This window comes from Rhipicephalus sanguineus, chromosome 5 (genome assembly GCF_013339695.2).
Source record: "Rhipicephalus sanguineus isolate Rsan-2018 chromosome 5, BIME_Rsan_1.4, whole genome shotgun sequence".
NCBI lineage: Eukaryota > Metazoa > Arthropoda > Arachnida > Ixodida > Ixodidae > Rhipicephalus > Rhipicephalus sanguineus.
Window position 1 is genome coordinate 110,723,653 of NC_051180.1, and position 19,423 is coordinate 110,743,075.

The 19,423-nt window shown below is 47.5% G+C and overlaps 1 protein-coding gene across 1 annotated transcript; it reads right to left on the minus strand.

Moving 5' to 3' along the window:
* Positions 1-1,786: 1,786 nt before the first annotated feature.
* LOC119394136 (uncharacterized) lies at positions 1,787-19,029 on the minus strand. The gene is made up of 6 exons (XM_037661391.2): positions 18,770-19,029; positions 15,764-15,839; positions 10,588-10,800; positions 9,662-9,842; positions 5,533-5,810; positions 1,787-2,278 (listed from the first exon to the last, which is right to left on the minus strand). Exons 1-6 carry the CDS (start codon positions 18,823-18,825, stop codon positions 2,066-2,068), a joined length of 1,017 nt encoding a protein of 338 aa, XP_037517319.1. The 5' UTR covers positions 18,826-19,029; the 3' UTR covers positions 1,787-2,065.
* Positions 19,030-19,423: the final 394 nt, after the last annotated feature.

Genomic DNA, 19,423 nt, shown 5'->3' on the forward strand with positions numbered 1-19,423 from the left:
CCCCAGGTGGTCAAAATTTCCGGAGCCCTCCGCTCAGGCGTCCTTCATAATCATATCGTGGTTTTGGGACGTTAACCCCCCGATAATATTATTGTTGTCGTAAAATAATGAAAAAAGAATGTGCAGCTTTGCTAATTTGATTGCACTATCTGGCTAATAAGTCTAATTGAAAACCTTCTTTACTGTGGTTTCAAAGGTGCTACAGTTCACACTAAAACTGGGCCACTTGACGCGTTCAGCACACCTACACAAGTTTCCAATAACCGAGCAATAGCTTTTACTGAGAAGTACACAACTACATCAAAGTGGTGAGGCCTCCACTTACCTTTGCCTTCGTCGATGTTGGGAAGGGTAGGCGAGTGTAACTCTGCCCGCCACAGTGGTATAGCGGTTACGGTGCTCGGCTGCTGACCAGAAAATCGCGAGTTCGACCTCGGCCGTGGTGGGCGCATTTCAATGGAAGCGAAATGCTCGAGGCCCCTGTACCGTGCGGTGTCGAAGCACGTTAAAGAACACCAGATGGTCGAAATTTCCGGAGCCCTCCACTACGGCGTGCCTCGTAATCATACCGTGGTTACGGCACGTAACAAAGAAAAAATTATTATTCGAAGTATAACTTTATAGCAGGAAGCATGCGGGACACCACCGGAGTCACATGAACAGCCGCCACTAGAAGCGTGTATAATATCGATGTTCTGCCCCGCTTCGTGGCAGTCGTCCCAACTCGTCGGCATCGCATCGTATCCCCGACAAGGCACGCTCGCTATAAAGAGTGAAGAAAAGCATGCCAACGGTTCCGACGAACACACAATCAAGTTATCCTACGGCAGCAAGGGACGCTATAGAGAGCGCCGAGAGGACGGAAGCAAGCGAGCGAAACATGGTGCGCATGCGCGCTGTAGGTGACGCAGCATTTGGAGAGATAACGGATAGTGCCAAAGCGCATGAGCCCATTGAGAAGAAGCGGCGGCGCGATTTCTTTCGAGGAGTACATGGCGATTTCTCTTGTAAACGACACAGGCTTTAACGTATGGTGTCTATGAAGAAAAAAAAAAACAGTGCATTTTTGGTTCGTTAATATTGAAAACATTAATTCGTTCTATCATCGATGGCGTGGAATACGCGACGGTTCAGAGGCTCTGATCAACAGGGCAGGGTACGCGCAACTGCATATTCGGCACACTCGTGCGTCTAAAAAAGAAAAGAAAGGCGCCGTGAGAGTTTTACAAAGATGCCGCTTTACACGGTTACACATCGATATAATAATTGTTGAGGTTTTACGTACCAAAACCACGATATGATTATGAGGGACGCCGTAGTGGAAGGCTCCGGAAATTTCGACCCCCCCCCCCCCTCTAGTGTTGTTTAACTTGAACTTAAATCTAAGTACGCGGGCCTCTGGCATTTTCGCTTGCATCGAAAATGCGACCGCCGCGGCCGGGCGTCGATCCCGCTACCTTCGGGACGGCAGTCGAGCACCATAACAACGAGACCAAAGCGGTGGGTGGCGACTAATGTACGCGTTTAAATATCCAAACAATCGGTTAGTCAATTTAAATGAAGGGGGAGAGCCAAAGGAATGCAGTGTACATCTTTTTTCTTTTTTAAACAAGTATGGCACATAGTGCTGACACAGCGCTGGCTCTTAAATGTGGCGAATCAGTGGTGTTATTCACAGCTTCCTCTCGCCTGACAACTCTAGCACGAGGCAAAGCGTTAACTCACCTTTCCCTCGATACATTAGTCAAAATATTGCCGTCCCAAAACACAAGCTCCTGAACATTAGCTGCTGATTTGGAGAGGAAGAAGACACGTGGACAAAGAAGACCAGACAATGTTGATGGGTGTTTAATGCAGTATAGAAAAAGTAAGACTAGAGTTCGGCTAAGGCGCAACAACGACAGGCACATTTACGTCCAGAGACTTTTCCAGGTGTTTATATTACAAAAAGCTCATGAAAATTAGCTTCTGACAAGCTAGAACAGGCAGTTGCCCCTGTACAGTCACTTTCGCGAGGGATACACCCCCTTCACCATTCACAGCGGGCAAGTAACGCGGCGTCTCGTCAGATGGTACCGAGACCATTGTTGAAGACCTTCTTGAGCACCTCCATGAAGACAGTGCGCTCCTGGAGTTCGGAACGGAGACGCAGCTCACGTTCTTGGCGTTCGATCTCGAAGCGGGCTCTTTCCAGTGCCAGCTTGTCTTCCTGAAGTTTGAGCCGGGCCTTCTCCAACTGTATCTCTTCCCGACGAATCTTCAGCTCGCGTTCTCGAACCTTAATAAAAAAAAAGGGAAGATATATGTCACCTGGGTAATCAAAGGATAAAAAAAAGCACGCGACATTTCGATAGAATGACAGTTTATCACATTATGAAAAGGCAGCGCGCGCACAATTTAGCTTAGCCTGGGATTGCGTACACAGTCCAACCTCGTCATAACGAAGTATCAGGAGCGCCATAAATTAGTTCGTTATAGCCGATATTCGTTGAAACAGTAGGTAAAGATTGGCTCTAACAAATCGGCAATCTGGCTCCGCGAAATCCTACATACAAAAACGAATTCCTAGGCTACAAACCAACTATAAAAGAGGTGATCATTATGCGTCGCATTGCGGTATTAACCTCGACTCATTAGGTGGCGCAACCAAGTTTCCGCCACTTTTTCAAATGACCGAAAATAATATGCTTGTGAATTGCCTTTAAACATTCGTTTTAACTGCTATGCTACCTTTCTAGCTTTGAGCCTCGCACCAACCAAATATTTCTTCGTTACAGCCGATAACGCGGCGGCTCTTGCGTTTGCTGTTTCGTTATAAAAAAAATATGTCCCTTTAATGAAGCATCACCAACCAAAGTTCGTATTTTGTTCGCTATAACCGATAATTCGCTATATCGGTGCTCGTTATAGAGAGGTTGAACTGTATGTGAAACTGCGTTTCGAGTGAGCTCCTGTATGTCCTCTTTCATTGACTGCGCGCTGCCTTTCATAATTAACTTTTTCCAACTCTCCCAGTTTTCGTTCCCTCTTCCTTAAATTTTAGAGTGCAGAAAGAAAAGAAAGAAAAGAAGCTCAGCCCGAAAGATTATGCGTACCCACTTCACACGGCATACAACCCAGCAGAGGCGTAGCTTTCCCTTTAGATTTCATTTTACGGAAAGGAAAGACAACCCCCCCCCCTCCCTCCCTTCAGGCGGAAGTACATCTTTTTATCTTGGAATTTAAGCTCGGAAGTTTATTATACATGACGCGTATGACATTCCTGCATGGTCATTACACGCGTTACTTACCTGCAGCCTACATGCTAAGACATTATAGAGGCAGTTTTCAGGATACGTTTAGAACCCTAAAAAGTTCTATCACACAGGGCTATCCCCATTGTCTATTGTATGTTCTTATGTTTCTGCGTCGTCCTTGTTTTTGATGCGCACTGCCGTAAGCTATAAAATTTTGTGGTCCCGCAAGTGTCGAATCAACGAAAACCAACTAATAGAAGTACCGTATTTACTCGAACATAACGCGAATTTTTTTCTACATTTCTGCTACCTAAATTCGACCCTCGCTTTACAATCGAATACCAAAATTTTTATTCCTGGAGGCAATGAAAAGCCACCCCTCTCGTTACAATAGAATAAATGCGGTACTCTTTCAAGCAGGCGTGTTTACTTCGGCCCTCGCATGTAGCATTCGTTTCCTCAGTTCTCAAGGGCGACAGTTCTCATTTTTAAAGAAGCCGCCCAAAAAACGATCTTGTATATCGTTTCAATAAGTCTCGTACAGGCACAGTTCTGAATAACAACCATCGCTCCACAACAATAAATGTCCTTGTTGTAGGAATCGCCGCGTCTTGTTTTTGTTCTCGTGCTGAACAAAATTTGTTTTTGCTTTGTTTCAATAAATGTTGAGAGTCCGCCTTCTAGGTTTACCACCTAAGATTCGTGCTAACAGTAATAAAAGACAGACGCGCAACACACACATACACGCACACACACAGAAAATGACGTACGAATGCGTAAAGTTCTGTGTCATTCGTTTATCTCGGCACTCTGCCAACTGTAAGTCGATAATCGGCGTTTGTTACCCTTTTGTCTCCTTCCAGCAGCCGTATTTTTCATACCTTTTAACACGAAACTGTTTTATGCCGGGGTCCGCCAAGACTTCAGTGACGTATTTCCGTCACGGAAATGACGTAGAAAAAATTTACACGATCAGATGGCAAAGAAAGAAAGGTTCCGTTAACGGGCATCGAACCCACGACCGCTCGGGCCGCAACAATAGATGCCGGGCACGCTATCCACTTTGCCACGGTCACAGACTCTAGAAGCTTTACAAACGCGCCTTTCATATCTACCACTCTCCCGGTCGGCGGGGTGGTGTTGCCCTCTGGGAGCGCCAAGGTAAAGTATTTCGTCATCGCTGTGGCCTTCGCGATTAGCACCTGCAGCGCGTTACAGGTCCGTCCCATTCGGCGCGTTTTCAATAGAAGTTCAATTTTGTCTATGCCTTAACACACCGCGAGGTGGCGATCTTAGCCCAAGGGTCGTAAAAGCATCGGCCTCGCTCATAGCATCACGCTTATCCAAACCAAAAATAGCTCTGCGACGCGCACCTGCCTCACCTGGCTGTAACACCGCGTTCCCCGCTCACGCGCTCACCCCGAGAAAAATCGCGGCCGGGCTACCAGGGTGGCACGATGCGCTTTCCGTTTCCCTCTAGTCCGGCCGTGGTGTTAAATCACATTTGAACATGCCGCGGGATGGCAACCAAGTTCTGCGTTCAATATGAGACGCTGTTCTGGCTATCACATCTCGTTCTCCGATTACGCTTTCACCGTTAACTACTACAGCTGCCACAAGGGCTTCTTTAATCATTTAACATGGACGTTAGTCGTGGGATGGAGATGTACCACCAATCATCAAAGTAGGTGCGTACACGTTAAACGGTGCCATTAGCTGCCAGACATCAATATACATTTTTGGCAATACCACCAGTTTCTGCGGACTACGTCGATAGTCAGCAGGCTTTTCTGTTATTTGATAATCATTATCATCATGAATTTCAGCTTACTTAGGTCTATTGCAGGACGAAGACCCCTCCCACTGATCTCCAGTTGACCCTACCCTGTGCGAGCTGATTCCATATTATCCCTGCGAACTGTTTAATTTCGTCACTCCGTCTAACACTCTGCCTTCCTCGACTGCGTTTCACGTCCTTTGGTAACCATTCTTGTTGTCTGTCCTACGCACTACGTGGCCAGGTCCATTTATGTCGCTTGATGTTTGAGCTTGAGCTTAGAGTCTGAGTTGATTGCACCACAATCTCTACATAGTTAGATTGTATTACTTGTGCATATAAAATAATACCGGCTGCGGTGTGAAATGCGGAAAAAGAAAGGCTGCGACTCAAACGCAGCTTGGCTGGCCCCGCACCTTAAATGTTCAGCTAGAATATTCGCTACCCTTACTTGTTCACCGAATATTTCATGCCTCTATATAACGAATGTCAGCCGTTTCAAGGTTTGTGCTCATATACCTGAGCTTCCTTGGCCTGCCGGGTGAGCAGGAAGGTGATGACTTGCATGGGGAAGTCTCCGGCGCCTATGGACCGAGCCACGTGGCGCGCTTCGATGGCAGTTGAGCTGCCGTCCGCGGCGGCCACCATGGCAGCCTCGGCATCGGCGGCGCTTTCTTCGGCAGCTGCGGCCGCAGCCGCGGCAGCCTTGATCTCCTCGATGAGCACCTCGTCCTCCGTGAGTCGCGGCCGCTTCGGAGATGGCTCCTGCTGGTCGTCCTTGTCGTGCTCGCTGCTTGCTGTGAAACGGCACGGTGATTGTCTATCAGCATGACATGTCTCATAAGTGCGGTTGTTTCATTATTGCTTCTTATTATGATTATTGAGGCCAAAACCCTAGGTGCCTGGTCAAACTCGAAAGTGACCATCAGCGTCGGTGTCAACACGAACGGTACGACAAGTCACGTGATCACAGATGCCGCCACCTGTGACTTCCAAGATCGCCATATTTGTGATGTGATCATGACGTCATCACGGGACATCATCGGTTGCCCAAAGGTGGGCCGATCACGGGGGAAGTGAAACACCACCTAATGTGCTGGAAATTTCTCCTGGTGTAACTTCTCCTGCGTGGACAAAACTGCTATAGACTGCATTACTAAAACTAACTAACTAACACCACCTAATGTGCTGGAAATTTCGGGGAGTGGAGGGGCCAATCGACTGAAGAAAATGAAGATGGCTTTCTACTTAGAGTCGTCTTCGGCGAGTGCATAAATGGCCATGTGACTTTCATTCGGACCAAAGCTGTTTAGTAGCGCGAGCAGACAGTGGCGAATAAACCCGTGAGGTTTGCCTCTCCGCGGCAAGCCTAGCTGTTTAATTCCACTCATGGGAAAGCGATGCTTCGTTCGAGTGATAACCTATCAGATGTACGCGTGCGCCATGCAGCTATACTTCAGTTGGTTATAATAGGGTTCAGCGTTTACTGTTTGTAACTTACCCGAACGACTGCGTATATATTTCTGTTTGTATTGCCAACAGAAAGCTGTTTGGGCGAATGCTTACCAGCGCGAACTTTTTTCTTGTACTGGATATCCTTTCCCCGCCAGGCTTGCCAAATTTTTCAATTGAAAAAGTTCTTGGTTGGAGGAAAGTTTCTAGTGAGAGTTTCCTAGCCAGAATACTATGCGACGCTTACGGGGCGCATGTCGTTCGTGACACGGAAGTATACCGAGCTCGCGGCGTTCAAGCAAGGAAAGGTACGCGTGAGAGATGACTATTGTGCGACGAAAAGACCCCCCGAAGCGTGCAAATGGTTTAGAGCGTTGTTTAGAATCGTGAGCTGCTTCGCTGGAAACGGATGTATGTAAATTGAAAAGAAAACAATAAAGAATTATGACACCTACGTTTCTTTGATAATATGTAGCCCTCGGCCACAAATGAAACATTTGTGTAGTAATTAGTGAGCTAATTAAAATAAATAACTATAATAATAACCAGCGAACACTTTGGCTACCCTTAGCCTATGGTCGAAGGCTGTTTGCAAGAATATAGCTAATTCGACGGACAACGCTGAATAAAACATCTGCATAAAAGATTTCGCGAGTTTATTCAATCTCGTTTTCGTTAATGAGAAACAAATGACTATTTTTCACAATGAGGATAGATGTCCTTCGGATATGCAGGGTGCCTTGAAAGCGTATACTGTCTTGCATGTGGAAAGAGAGGTGTATAGCGGTTGATGCGTTGTACGGAAGGTCACCAGACGCTGTGCATGCAGTCAATAAATTCTCCTGAACGTGTCCTTTCAGCCAGCCAGCACATTAAGCGAAGACGACGCGAACGTCGACTTGACTAATGAACCGCCTAAGGCCGCTGTACATTTCAATATTTTAATACAACAGTGCTAGTTCTTAAGATTGCGATGCTGGGAATCACATCACCTGGAAATCGTCGCGCATGAAATATGAACTATCTTACTACGGCATATTACGTGATAAATGCTTGCTATACTAAAGCTGCACATCCATATTTTGGTAAGAGGAAGTTGTTTGAAAATGCTTACTGTTCTTTTTTCGAACACAGCTAAGCAAAGTAACAGTCTGCCAGTTTCTTACTCACTACGGCCCCTTCAACAACCCCCCCCCCCCCCCCGATCGTTGGTGTAACTTCTCCTGCGTGGACAAAACTGCTATAAACCGCATTACTAAAACTAACTAACTAACTAACTAACTAACTAACTAACTAACTAACTAACTAACTAACTAACTAACTAACTAACTAACTAACTAACTAACTAACTAACTAACTAACTAACTAACTAACTAACTCAATAATTCACAGATAAAACGGCACAAACGTAACAAGACACAAAGAAGACACAGGACAGAATGCTGACTTCTACTTTGTGTTAGTTGAAGTCAGCACTCTGTCCTGTCTCCTTTGTGTCTTGCTGTTTCTTGCGTTCATTGCTGTTTCACCTACGAACTATACATCACTTACTAGCCTGCCAGCAAATGTCACTGAAGTAACTCGATAAACTGCTTTATGGTGAATGTAGCAACTTAACAGTTGCAGTCGGAGACGCGTTCGCATGGCGTATCCACGAAGAACAAGTTCCCGGGATGAGACTCAACCTTTCGGTCGAAATCACCAAGCCGAACGGGAGAACACTTCGCCCGCACCGCGCTGCGGAGTCTGTGAGAAAAACAGCGCGCTAGACACAGCGGCAGGAACGCTGTCCGCCATATACGGTGACGCGTCTAATACCAAGTCGCTCGAAATCTCCGTAAAGCGCATGCAGCACAAACCACCAAAAGTTATCGGCCAAGAACCGCAGCGATTACGGCGATAACGGTGCCATGGCGGCGCCGGTACCGGTGGCGTGAGAAGCGTTAGTTCTAACGGTTCGTCTCGTCCCCTCTCGACACGCTGGAGTGAATGTTTCACGCGTGCCTGCCTTCTCGTTTCTCTGCTAGATGCGGTGCGTTTCCGTCACGATCTCATAAGCGTTACGCAGCTTCTAGACTGCTTCGGCTGGGCTGTGCCGGTACACCTTTGGAAGTCGCATAAAAAGCAGAGCAACCCCTAACTCGTCACTCATCTTATTAGTGAATATTAGGCGCGTCGGTGCCGTCGACAAGAAGAGCAGCGCGGGCTCCGAAATTTCCCTTCATCGCATAGCAGGTAAGAGAGGAGACTAATTCCTTGCTCGTTCTGGGCAAGCTGACACTTCTGACACCACTTATGTGAAGGCGCCGTTACTTGTCAGGGAAGGATTCAAAGACGGGCTTCGATTACTAGGGGTGAAAGCTAGGCCAATGATAACTGACGTTGTGAACTTCATGTTAGCTGCCTGTAGAAAAACAATACATGGCACCAAATGCAATTCGGCTTTTGTGTCGCGCCGTCATTAGCGCTGTTGACACGCTGGTGAAGACCGAGCAGCCTTACTGAGATTTCGTAACTTGACTTGTAAATCACTGTTGTATTCTCTCGCTACTAAATATGACTCAAAGAGCCTTTCCTTGCCGACGTTATCATTAGTACCATACATAAAACTCGAAATAAGGCAAGTAGATGCAGCTTTTGATTGCTGATAGATTAGACTTGAAGATAGTAATTAAACATGTTGTGCATGGCTAGTGGCACGTTGTAGGGACAGAATGGATGAAATAATTTGTTGGCACAATGCTATATCCGAACCACGGCTGATACAGACCCGAAATGCTGTATATGTGGCTTGTCAGGTTTCGTCTAGCATTGCTGTTGAAGGATGCATTAATCACAGCAAAAAGTAATGTAACCTATTGCGACATTTGCTTCAATCATCCCAAAGATAGCTTCGAACGAACACATCGCGCTTGTTCCAAATGCAAATTTTATGTGCGCGCTGGCTTTGCTAAATAAACAAACAAATAAATAAAACTACTGATTCCCCAGACACTCTTGACCGAGAGTGCCAAGTACCAAAAAATAATTCTCAGCCTAATAACGCCCAGAATTGAAGACTTCAGGCTCTTAAGCGTCAGGGATTATACTTCTATCCTTGTAATCGACAACACTAAATTTTCACGCAAATCACGCAAGAGGCATTTTTTTTCTCGTGAAGTCACAGCCTGTATTTCAGCCATTGCACTTCACTTACGTTCGAGGCTGTCAGCAGAGTGTTCGGGCGTCGAGTCTTCCTGGAGGATGACGCGAGGCTTGTACAAGTCGAAGTCGTCGTCGTCATCCTCTTGGGCGGCTGCTGCTTGGGGCGCCGTCACGACGCCGGAGCCGATGCGAGAGCTGTAGCCACCGGCGCCGCTTTCGTACTGCTGCAGAACCTGCCACCACAGCCATATTGGAAGCTAGAGTTAATGTGCGCTTGGCTCCAGAGATGGCAAAATTACTTACAATAAGTAATTAAATTACATTACTAATGACTACCAGAATTAAAAAAAAGTAATTTCTCGAATTAAAAATCACATCTGGCCGCAAGTAATGGCATTTCATTACTTTTACTTTTGAAAAGTAATGAAATTACTTGGAAATTACTTTAACAAAAGTTCACCGTTCATGCAGAACTTATGTACACTTTATGTGCAGCGCATATACATTGAAATCTCGCATATCTATGTTGAACTCCTCACGCTTCAGTTCTAGCACTATGATTAACTTGTCTGCTAATTTTCGTTCTTTTTTCGGTCAATCTTTTATGCCAGCGGACATGCTATTTTAGTGACAAGTAATTAGGAAAGTGATGAGTAACCTTCTTCAAATTATTTGCTTGAAATAATTCACTGCATAACTAAATTACCAGTCCGCAAAAGTCATTCATTACATAACTAATTACAGCAACTAGTAATTTAATTGATGTAGTTTCGTTACTGCCAAGTCTGCTTGGCTCAAGTACTTATCGCCCGAAGGAGGGTATATGCGTTTACTGTCTGCTAGCGAACGAATTCGTTATCCATTTTTTTTATGCGTAAACACGCTGCCCTCTTTTTAAACAATAGACAACTGAGTGCACACAAATGGCAGCGTATGTATGCCCACGGTGTTCATTTAGAAAGCAGATTGCGGACCCACCTGTTGGAGCAGCTGCTCTTTGACGGCGAACTCGTCTTTGGTGCAGAAGCGTTGCAAGCTGGCGAGGTCGCCCTTGATGTACTGGTCCAACATGAGGATGGTGCGCTCACGGCAGCGCCGAGAACTGATGGAGAGCACGTTCTCCAAGTTGCGCGATATCGACGCCCACGCCGTAGTTGGAGGGGTGTCCTTGAACGGGTTCAGGCTCACCACCTGCGTAGCACGAATTGGTTCTCTCATTCACCGCGTCGACCTTACGGCGTAGCACTGCACGCTGGCTTGTTCGATTTCCGACACGGCCGGTTCGATTTCCGATTCCCAGCAGATGCGGACGCATTTTAATAGACGGCAGAATCCAAAAACCACACGGCGCACCACGATTTAGGTGCACCCTAAAAACCCGAGCCGGGCAAGTACCAATCTGGACTCCCACGGCGACTTTGATAGCTACCTGTGTTGCCTCGGGATGTAAAATACCATCGATAGATTGATCAAACTAAAGGATCAATATATCTAATCAAACAATGGTTACGGAGGCTCATGCAAGACAGTGGGAGCCACTTCAACCGAATATTTCTTCTCAGGTCCGTTCGCAGAATACAAAAGGACGCTGTTTAACGCGGTCCGACGTCGCGTTCAGACGTAAAGCACTCCGATGGACTACAGTTCTGCAGAACAATGCGCATAAAAAATAAACAAAGCAACATTGCCAAAAATAAAAATACAAGGACGCCCCAGAAAGGACAGCACTCCGTAGAGAACTCTGCGATGCCACGGTCCCTCCTAAATGACCTATTCCGCCAGATGCTACAGAAACACCAGGACACGTGGCTCCGAGCGAGTACAGGTAATCGACGCCATTCGTGTACCGCCACACTGCTAGAGTCTTATAGGAATCTGGGCTCAGTACGCGCTCCTTCAGTGCATATATCTACGAAGAGATTACCGAAAGCCATTAACAGTACGATTGAAAATCCTCACTTGCAATTTTGTTGGTATAAATTCATAATGGGCGTTGTGCAGCGCTCACTATGAATTCATACCAGCTCACTCAGCTTTCTATGCTAAGCGAATTTGTTAGTATAAACCTGATATACGAACGCTATTAATGTGAATAAAGTGAAAAATTTCCTCCTGTAGGCATTTTCCGTCCAAGTCAAACATGTAAAAATGCGGGTCTCTAACTGTGGCATACCACGACAGAACGGACATTTCGCCCACAGAAGGCAGCTACACCTACGCGCCAAAGTACTGGTTAAGTCTACCAGACAATAAATTGTTCGCTACGTTGGCTAGAAAAGAAAAATAGTGGCATCAAGTTGCATGCGCGAAAAACTCAAACAGCTGACTTCACGACCATTCGGATTTAAAGGACCCCTGACACCGAATTTGGAAACGCGAGATGCTTGTGTTGTTTCATAGTCCTGCATGCAGGGGCACTTCTGACCGATTATGAGTGACGAGCGTTGCCTTTAAAATATTTTAATTTGGTTTTAAAGTAAGCCTGAGTGCTCAACTGAACTTTGAACTCCTATCAACATAACCACTAGTATGACGTAGACGTAGGCCCCTTGTGACGTTGCAGAGGTGAAGCAAGTATTGTCAACGTCACAGACAGAAATACGCGCGGTGCACTGTGGTTATAGTGAACTAAAACCAACTTCCTAGTGGCGCGAACGGGAGGGTTCACCTCTTGGCGAAGAAAAATCCAGGTGGCGCCAGTGCAACTTTTTCTAGTCACACCGCCCCTTCTGCTGTAGGCGCTTGCGCGCGTTTCTTGTGTGCATTTCTCCACGTTCCGCGTCGTTGTAGCGGTGCCGTGCATTAATAGACAGTTTCAGTTGAGCGCCCACTACATACATGTGGACGCAGCCTGTCATTGGGAATGGCTGGCAGGCTGCGTCCGCAGAACTGCAGCGGATGCCCAAATAAAACTGTGTAACGCGTTTAACAGAGAACGTGTATGCCGTTCGCTTCGACTAACTTCCATTGAATATCGTAATCGGCTGTTTCAGGAGGTTGAAACAACTTACACACGTAATTGTACCCGCGATTGAGAATAATTTCATTCTAATTTTAAGCAACTTGCACGCGGCGAGTGTGTGAGATAAAACAGTGGACGTACGCTGGGGATGATAATTTTCGTCCTTATAGGCACCGTCCACTGACCAGAGGGAGCTGCGTTGCTCTCACAGGCCCGCCCCAAGTTCGCTGACATTGGCCGTTAGGGGCACGCAGAAGACAGACGCGCGAACGCGTCCCCCGTGTAGCCCGGCCACAGTTCACCCACTAATGCAGGGAGGGAGACGCACGCACCGCGTTCCATTTTGAACGGCCCCGTCTCAGAGTTGCTTTTTCTATCCGCTAGACTGTGCGTTCTGGCGCTGTAGTCACACGGGAAAACTCGACTGCACGGTGCCTATTCTTTGCAGGTCAACACATTAGAAGAAAGAAAAAATTAAAGCGCTTTCGGGTGAGGACGCACAACTGCGGTGTCTAAGCGGCGTCTGTAGTGAACTGGAATCGTTATAACTTATTTTCATACTCTTATGTTTTTCTTTATATTTCACCACAGCTGCTCTAAGGCGCAGCTACCATATTTCAGACGCCAGTGATACACCAGCTCACGGCGCCTCACCGTTCTCCAACGGCGGCGCCAAGCAGTGCTGTCAGCACTAGAGGCTTGTAAAAAAAAATAACAACAACTGCCGGGTGGCAACAAAAAGAGCAACGCATAGTGAGTCCACTATAGGCGAACGCACCGGAGCGCTAGAAAAAAAATCACAGCATATCCACGGAGTGAATGATGATGAGTGGGCGAAGCTGCGGAGGTTCATCGGTAAACCGTGAATTTTCCGTGAATTCTGCCCAGTACATCATCATCGACGTGAGATCGGGCGCGTTTATACTAAAGGTTCGATGAGTTATGACGACTTGCAGCTCACTTTAATTTTACTTGTACGCTGTGAATTTTCATTGCTTAGAAAACCATTGCTTTAGAAACATCTGGCGTTCTTTCGTTTTGCTTTTAGAAAACATCTGGCGTCTTTCGTTGGTTTATTTCATCAATCAACGGCGTTTTCAACAAGATTTTTGTTGTTTAATCACGCACAGGAGAAATCTCACCAGGCACTACGTTGGAGGTAAACAATGGCTGCTAATGGGAATGAGAGACAGAAGAAGTCGGCTTTTAGCTAACACTTACACTTCTACTAACGTTTCCTACTGGAACATGCCAATGGCTGCTAATGGGGAATGAGAGACAGAAGAATTCGGCGTTTAGTTAACGCGCACGCTGCGAATTTTTTATTGTTCAACAACGCACAGAAAAAATCTCCCACCGGCACCGCCTTGGAGGTCAAGATCTGGTACTAGCGTTACGACTGGTTACGCACTACTACGACTACGAGGGACGAACGGGTGCCGCTTTAAGGAGCTTCGCCCCTAAAAAGTGCAGCCGCGATCCTTGCGGCGAGGAGACGCGTTCGGTTTCAGCCGCTGCATTGCCAGGCTCTTCCGTTCAAAACATTCGCAACCTCAGCGTCTGCCACTTGCGAACCGTCGTCGGACTCGTTAGACGATGAGTAGGGCCGCGAATCTGCGTCTGACAGCGATGACATCGTCTACCACGTGCTCGACGAGCAGACGAACTTCTCCTACTGGCAGCTCAACAAGCGTGTGGCTGACGTCAACCAATACTGAGCGTACGTCATCACGCGTACCCCGAGGCGCGACCGCCGCGGCGCGGCGCTAGTTTCTTAACCTCTTTCGGCGCGCGTTTTGAACCTACACTAAAAATGACCATAATTAACGCTGCTAGGATTAATTAGACATCACGTAGGAGCATTTGCGGTGTCATTCCGTGATTACAAGACATAGACCTACTTATTGCAACATAAATGTCACATACAAAAATCGGCTGTCAGGGGCCCTTTAACAATTTCAGCGTTGATCGAAGCAACGTTTTTAGAACCAATACAGTTTCGCAGCTCCGCTCGCGTGCCGGCACATGCGGCCGACACGTGAACTTACGGCGCTGCTGTTCCAATTTGCTTGAATTGACGTGGCCCCCGGGATCGGATACGGCAACGCACCGTTGCCCTCAATGGCGCGTTGCCGAAGCTAATCGCGGAGGCGACGCATCTGCCGTAGCGATCTCAGACGCGCGAGAAGTAGCCGCTTGCGACGCGTTGCGCGTTTCTCTGTGCTCGCTTTCTCTGTACTCCGTGCGTGATTGTTTGCGAACGGTGATCGCTTGGGAAGCAGTTCTTTCGATTTAGCGTGTGTGAAAAGGTCAAAGCTGAAGAATGCCATCTTGATGCGCGTGTTGCACGAGCGGCTCGGAAACGAACACCGGTCACCACACGAATCAGGGCAGGGACTTGCAAGAACTATCTTCTGAGCACCTATCCCACCAGAATCGTGAAGACTACAGCTTCGCTACAAGTCGCCTAACCGAGTTCAGGGAATCCAAATCAGGTACCTTCCTCAACCGCAGTTCGGGTTGTACGCCTTTCTCAAGAAACCGGAATTAATTCTCCCGAAAATTCACAACAGACCTCTGTTTTACGACTTGCTTAGTATGACAAACCTAAGTACATGAGCCAGTGTCATTTTCGCATCCGTAGAAAAAATGTGACCACCGCATTAGTGATCGATCCCGCAACCTTCGGGTCAGCAGCTGAACACCGCAACCACTGTTCCACCGTGGAGGCTAAACACAGGTTGACGACAATAAAATATTCGTGCAAGAGGACAGCTAGACCTGAGTGAATTGTACCATTTTTATAGGTCACGTATGATTATCGTTTGATGTTTATGGAGTACAGCTTGTGAAATGATCGCTTTTTGAAACAGTCGAGGTTATTGAAAGTTGAAATCTCGGCTGTCACGGCCGTCGAAAGCTGTAGCGACGATAGGTCAGATGGGTGTTGTAGCAGACGACGCGTGAGGCATGATGCAAGATGGAACTGCAGCGCCGCTAGTTCTTGCGTCGGCCGTCGCATCCATTTCAGAGAGCAATCGTCTATGGGGAGCTGCGAAACTGAAGTGGTTCTAGAAACGTTGGCTCAAAGTAGGTGAGCCGATATTATCAGTGTATTTCTCATAGCCTGGCATTATTGAGTGTGCTGGAAAGGCATGTGTGATTGCATAGGAATGTATGGTTAGTATTCACCTCTTGTAGCAACTGGATGTCCTGCTGACCCGAGAACCGCAGTGGACGTTTGCGCTTGTCTGTCGGCTCGTCTCCGCTGCGTAAGAAAAGAATGCGTGATTACGGAATGTCCACTCACTCGGCCACAGATAAATTTGAGCGCAGTCAAAATAAGGCCATCAGTGTAAAAACGAAGCTTTAAGGCACCGTGTTCGGCTCCATGTAAAAAAAATGTGACGCTTTCTGGCTTTCGAACAAGTATAGAAGAAACAACAAATGTGCAGGAGCTTGGGGGCCTCGCGCTGCGCGCGAGTCGGAGATAATTCGGAGCGTTACCAACTTATCGCTTAGAAGAAAACAAGGCTCAAAAAAAGTTATGCGGAGCAATTTCATATAACGCCTAATGAAGCTAAGTAATGTGAGATATATTCTTCTATAAATGGTTTCTTAATGAATAAAGACGAAACTTTCTCGCTGTTGAATTATGCTTGGACAGGGCAGAGAACGGATAACCAATAAGCACCGTTTCACGCGTCACAAAGAAAAATCGATTACTATAATGATAATGACATTCAAAATGTAATTGATTGCATGTGATGAATTATAATGACACGATGAAAGTAATTACACAGCAACTACTGGAGTAATCACTTCATTGTATGTTATTTTCAGAGTTTCAACATCACCAGAGTAGAGATATAGAAGGAGCTTAGAGCCATGCTACCCTCCACACGTTGCCTGATCTAAAGATTGCTTCAATAGTTTATTTTTTTTGCATGGGTAATTCTCGCTCAAAAACGTCATCAGCACCTATAACAAAAATTATGTCGATGAATATGCCTGACGGAAGGCCGATTTCGTAACGTGAGAGCACCACTCCAGAAAATTTGCAAGCAGAGGTCAGAAACTGCTCAATGCCAGTGGAAAGTGCGAAGTCTGTGCTTATTTCACGTGAATGTTATGAGCTGGTGGCGCAAGTACCGCACAGAAAAACCAAGACATCGCAAAATGCTGGATGTCGTGCCTACATTACAAACGCCGCAACTTGCGTCATAAAGGACCACCAACTTCCAATTTTTTTAGTATGACTTTTATGCTTTAGATAGTAGTTTTGTACCTGATAACCCCGAAGTTGAATCGTCAATGCTCTAACGTGCCATAAAATTAATACTTACAACGTTATTCTGACTAATTTTGGTGTCACTTCAAAATGCCCTCCTAAAGTCGCAAGCAACTAGCGCCCCACCCCGGTGTATCGCCATAAGATCAGGTGTTTTCCAGCTTTGGTGACATTACGAGCGAACGTTTTGTATTTTCCATACTTTATTTCGGAAAAATACCTTTTGGAATCGTCATTTTTCCAGAACCATAGCGCTCCATGACTGGCGCCACGGCTGCTAGAGCTGTTTGTGAAAATGACTCGCGCGGGAACGGCGCATCCGCATGCGTTCTCCGCGGCATACTGCAGCCGGTCGTCTGGTCGAGCGGCCGAATTATGCCGCATCTCCCCACCAGGCGTCCTTCTTAGGCACGTCACCTCACCTACCCAGCGCTTGTTTATCACCGCCCTCCAATTAGCTATTTGACTCCTGGAAGCGGCAAGGACGAGACAAGCAGGATGGTCGCTCGCCTTTCCCGGGACTGAGAACGTCGATTTCCTTGAAAGGATGGCTGTTTGAGTCTGTTTGTACGGAAGTTCTGCATGCTTGAATATGCCATAAGTAGCAAAAACAGGTAAAAACAGCAGAAGGAAGCCCTTTTCACTACAGTGAAGAAAATCCGTAGTTTTCTTGTGGACACCCTATAGAGGCGCTGCTGCAGCTGCTAGGAAAGGAGGCAGAGGCGAAGGGACGCAGTTGGCGCCACTTTCTTTCCAGCACCACCTGTAGAGACATCCGTGCTAGAAGCTTTGGCCGTTTAAGCTGATAGGCGCGCCGAGTCGCAGGCACACCCTGGTGAATCAGTGGGGGCCCCGTCTCCCGCTAAATAATGACGGGGGAGCGGGGACACAAACGTCGCGTTCGAATCTTGTGCGCGGAAAGGTGCGTGGTTAATGTACTTAGACGTGCGTGGCTTTGCAAATCTCGCAGGTTAGGAAGAACACGGCGGCAGACGCCGGCTACGCTTGAGGGGAGGGGGGTTGGGAGAGGAGGCAGCTAGATTGTAACAGAAGTGCCGGCAGTGGCACGTGTCGTCCGAAGATTCGATGTGTTTGCGCAGGGATTTCAGTTTTGATGTTGCAACCGATCATGCTCCACTTGCCAAGCTAATAAAGGTTCCAGAGACCTCTACACGAAACGGTGCTCCGAGAGAGCGCCGTTTCGTTCTCCTATTGCTGATCAACCTTTCTTCGTAAATGATTTTTGCGGGGCAGTCGGGAACTCGCGATACCAAAAGCGAAGACCGTTCGCGAGCATCATGGTCCATTGTTCGACAATTCTTGAAAATAGGCAGCCTTCATGCAAAGCAGGCTTCGCGCGTTAAAGTTCTGCAGCGCCCCTTAACATCAAGCGGAAAAATTTACAAGCTATCCCAGACAGCCAAGTCCACAACGTTAGGCGGCAACGGCGCGGATTGTAATAGGGTACGCAAAACTGCGCACCGAGTTCGCGCCACACACGTGCTGCACTTGCGAGAAATTTGCAGCACACGTTCTTCTGAACTAGCACGCGCATGTCATGCTGCAAATGCGTCGAAATGGCGCCTGGCGCTTCACAGTTTGGCATTATGGTACCAAAAGCGCTGAAGACGCGTTGAAACGCAAGGCGGTCATTTCTTTTTCTAATGCCGATGACCTAGAATACGACAGCACGAAGCTTCACACACTGTACACTTCGTGTTACTTTCCTGTCGGTTTGGTTACGCGCTCTGTCATTCTTAGCCCGCCGTCTATAACGACAAGTGCAACATGACAACAACAAGCGACCCTATAGAAGACCCACTCAACTCGGCCGCTGCCGCGGTCATCATTCAAGCGCGGAATCAGTAAGCGAGACGCAGTGATACACGTGGTCGTCTACTACTCACTTTCTTCGACCGGAGGCTGGCTCTTGCGTGCCGTTGCTCTTCACCGTAGACGCCATGACTGTCACCCGTTGGTCTGTGCCGTGCCTCGGTACGCCGGGAACACGATTCAGAGTCGCGCTGGTCAAAGACAAACGCCGGTGAAGCGCCGCTGCAGTGTACCGGCCGTATGCCTTGCCGCAGTCTTGCGCGTGACGCCGAATGGAACACCGCGTTCCCGCTACACGAGCTAGCCGCCTCGAACCCAGACGTCGTCGTCACGTGACCAGCGGCGTAGCCGATCTCAGACGGCGGCGGCGCCAGTGTGCGCGCGCGTCCGCGAAGCCGGGTGCAAACGTGGCCGCTGGACGCATTATCACTTGTCGCGACGTCGAAGAGTTCGTGGTGCGATCGTCGAAAATAAAAAATAGAAAGAAAGAAAATCTGTAGCCGCGGCGCCGTCGCCAACTTCGCGGCCGCATTGAGATGATGCAGCAGTGCGCCCAGACAGATCAACGTAAGGGTTCGAACGTGCTAAAGAGGACGAAGTTTACGTGCTCCCTTGCTTGTTCCTCGGTTATTGGGGCCTGCCCACTACGGGGCATTGGGAAAGAAGTTGGCGGCTAACGCAAATGAAGATTTGAAACAGGAAAATTCGGAATGAGATATGAATTCTTG

What these genes read in the sequence shown, in the direction of transcription:
- LOC119394136 (XM_037661391.2), bottom strand. Translation starts at nt 18,825, where the DNA reads ATGGCGTCTACGGTGAAGAGCAACGGCACGCAAGAGCCAGCCTCCGGT. An exon ending in CCAGCCTCCGGTCGAAGAAA is followed by an intron (nt 15,840 to 18,769) that starts GTGAGTAGTAGA and finishes TTTCTTACGCAG; the next exon opens with CGGAGACGAGCCGACAGACA. An exon ending in AAGAGCAGCTGCTCCAACAG is followed by an intron (nt 9,843 to 10,587) that starts GTGGGTCCGCAA and finishes CTGTGGTGGCAG; the next exon opens with GTTCTGCAGCAGTACGAAAG.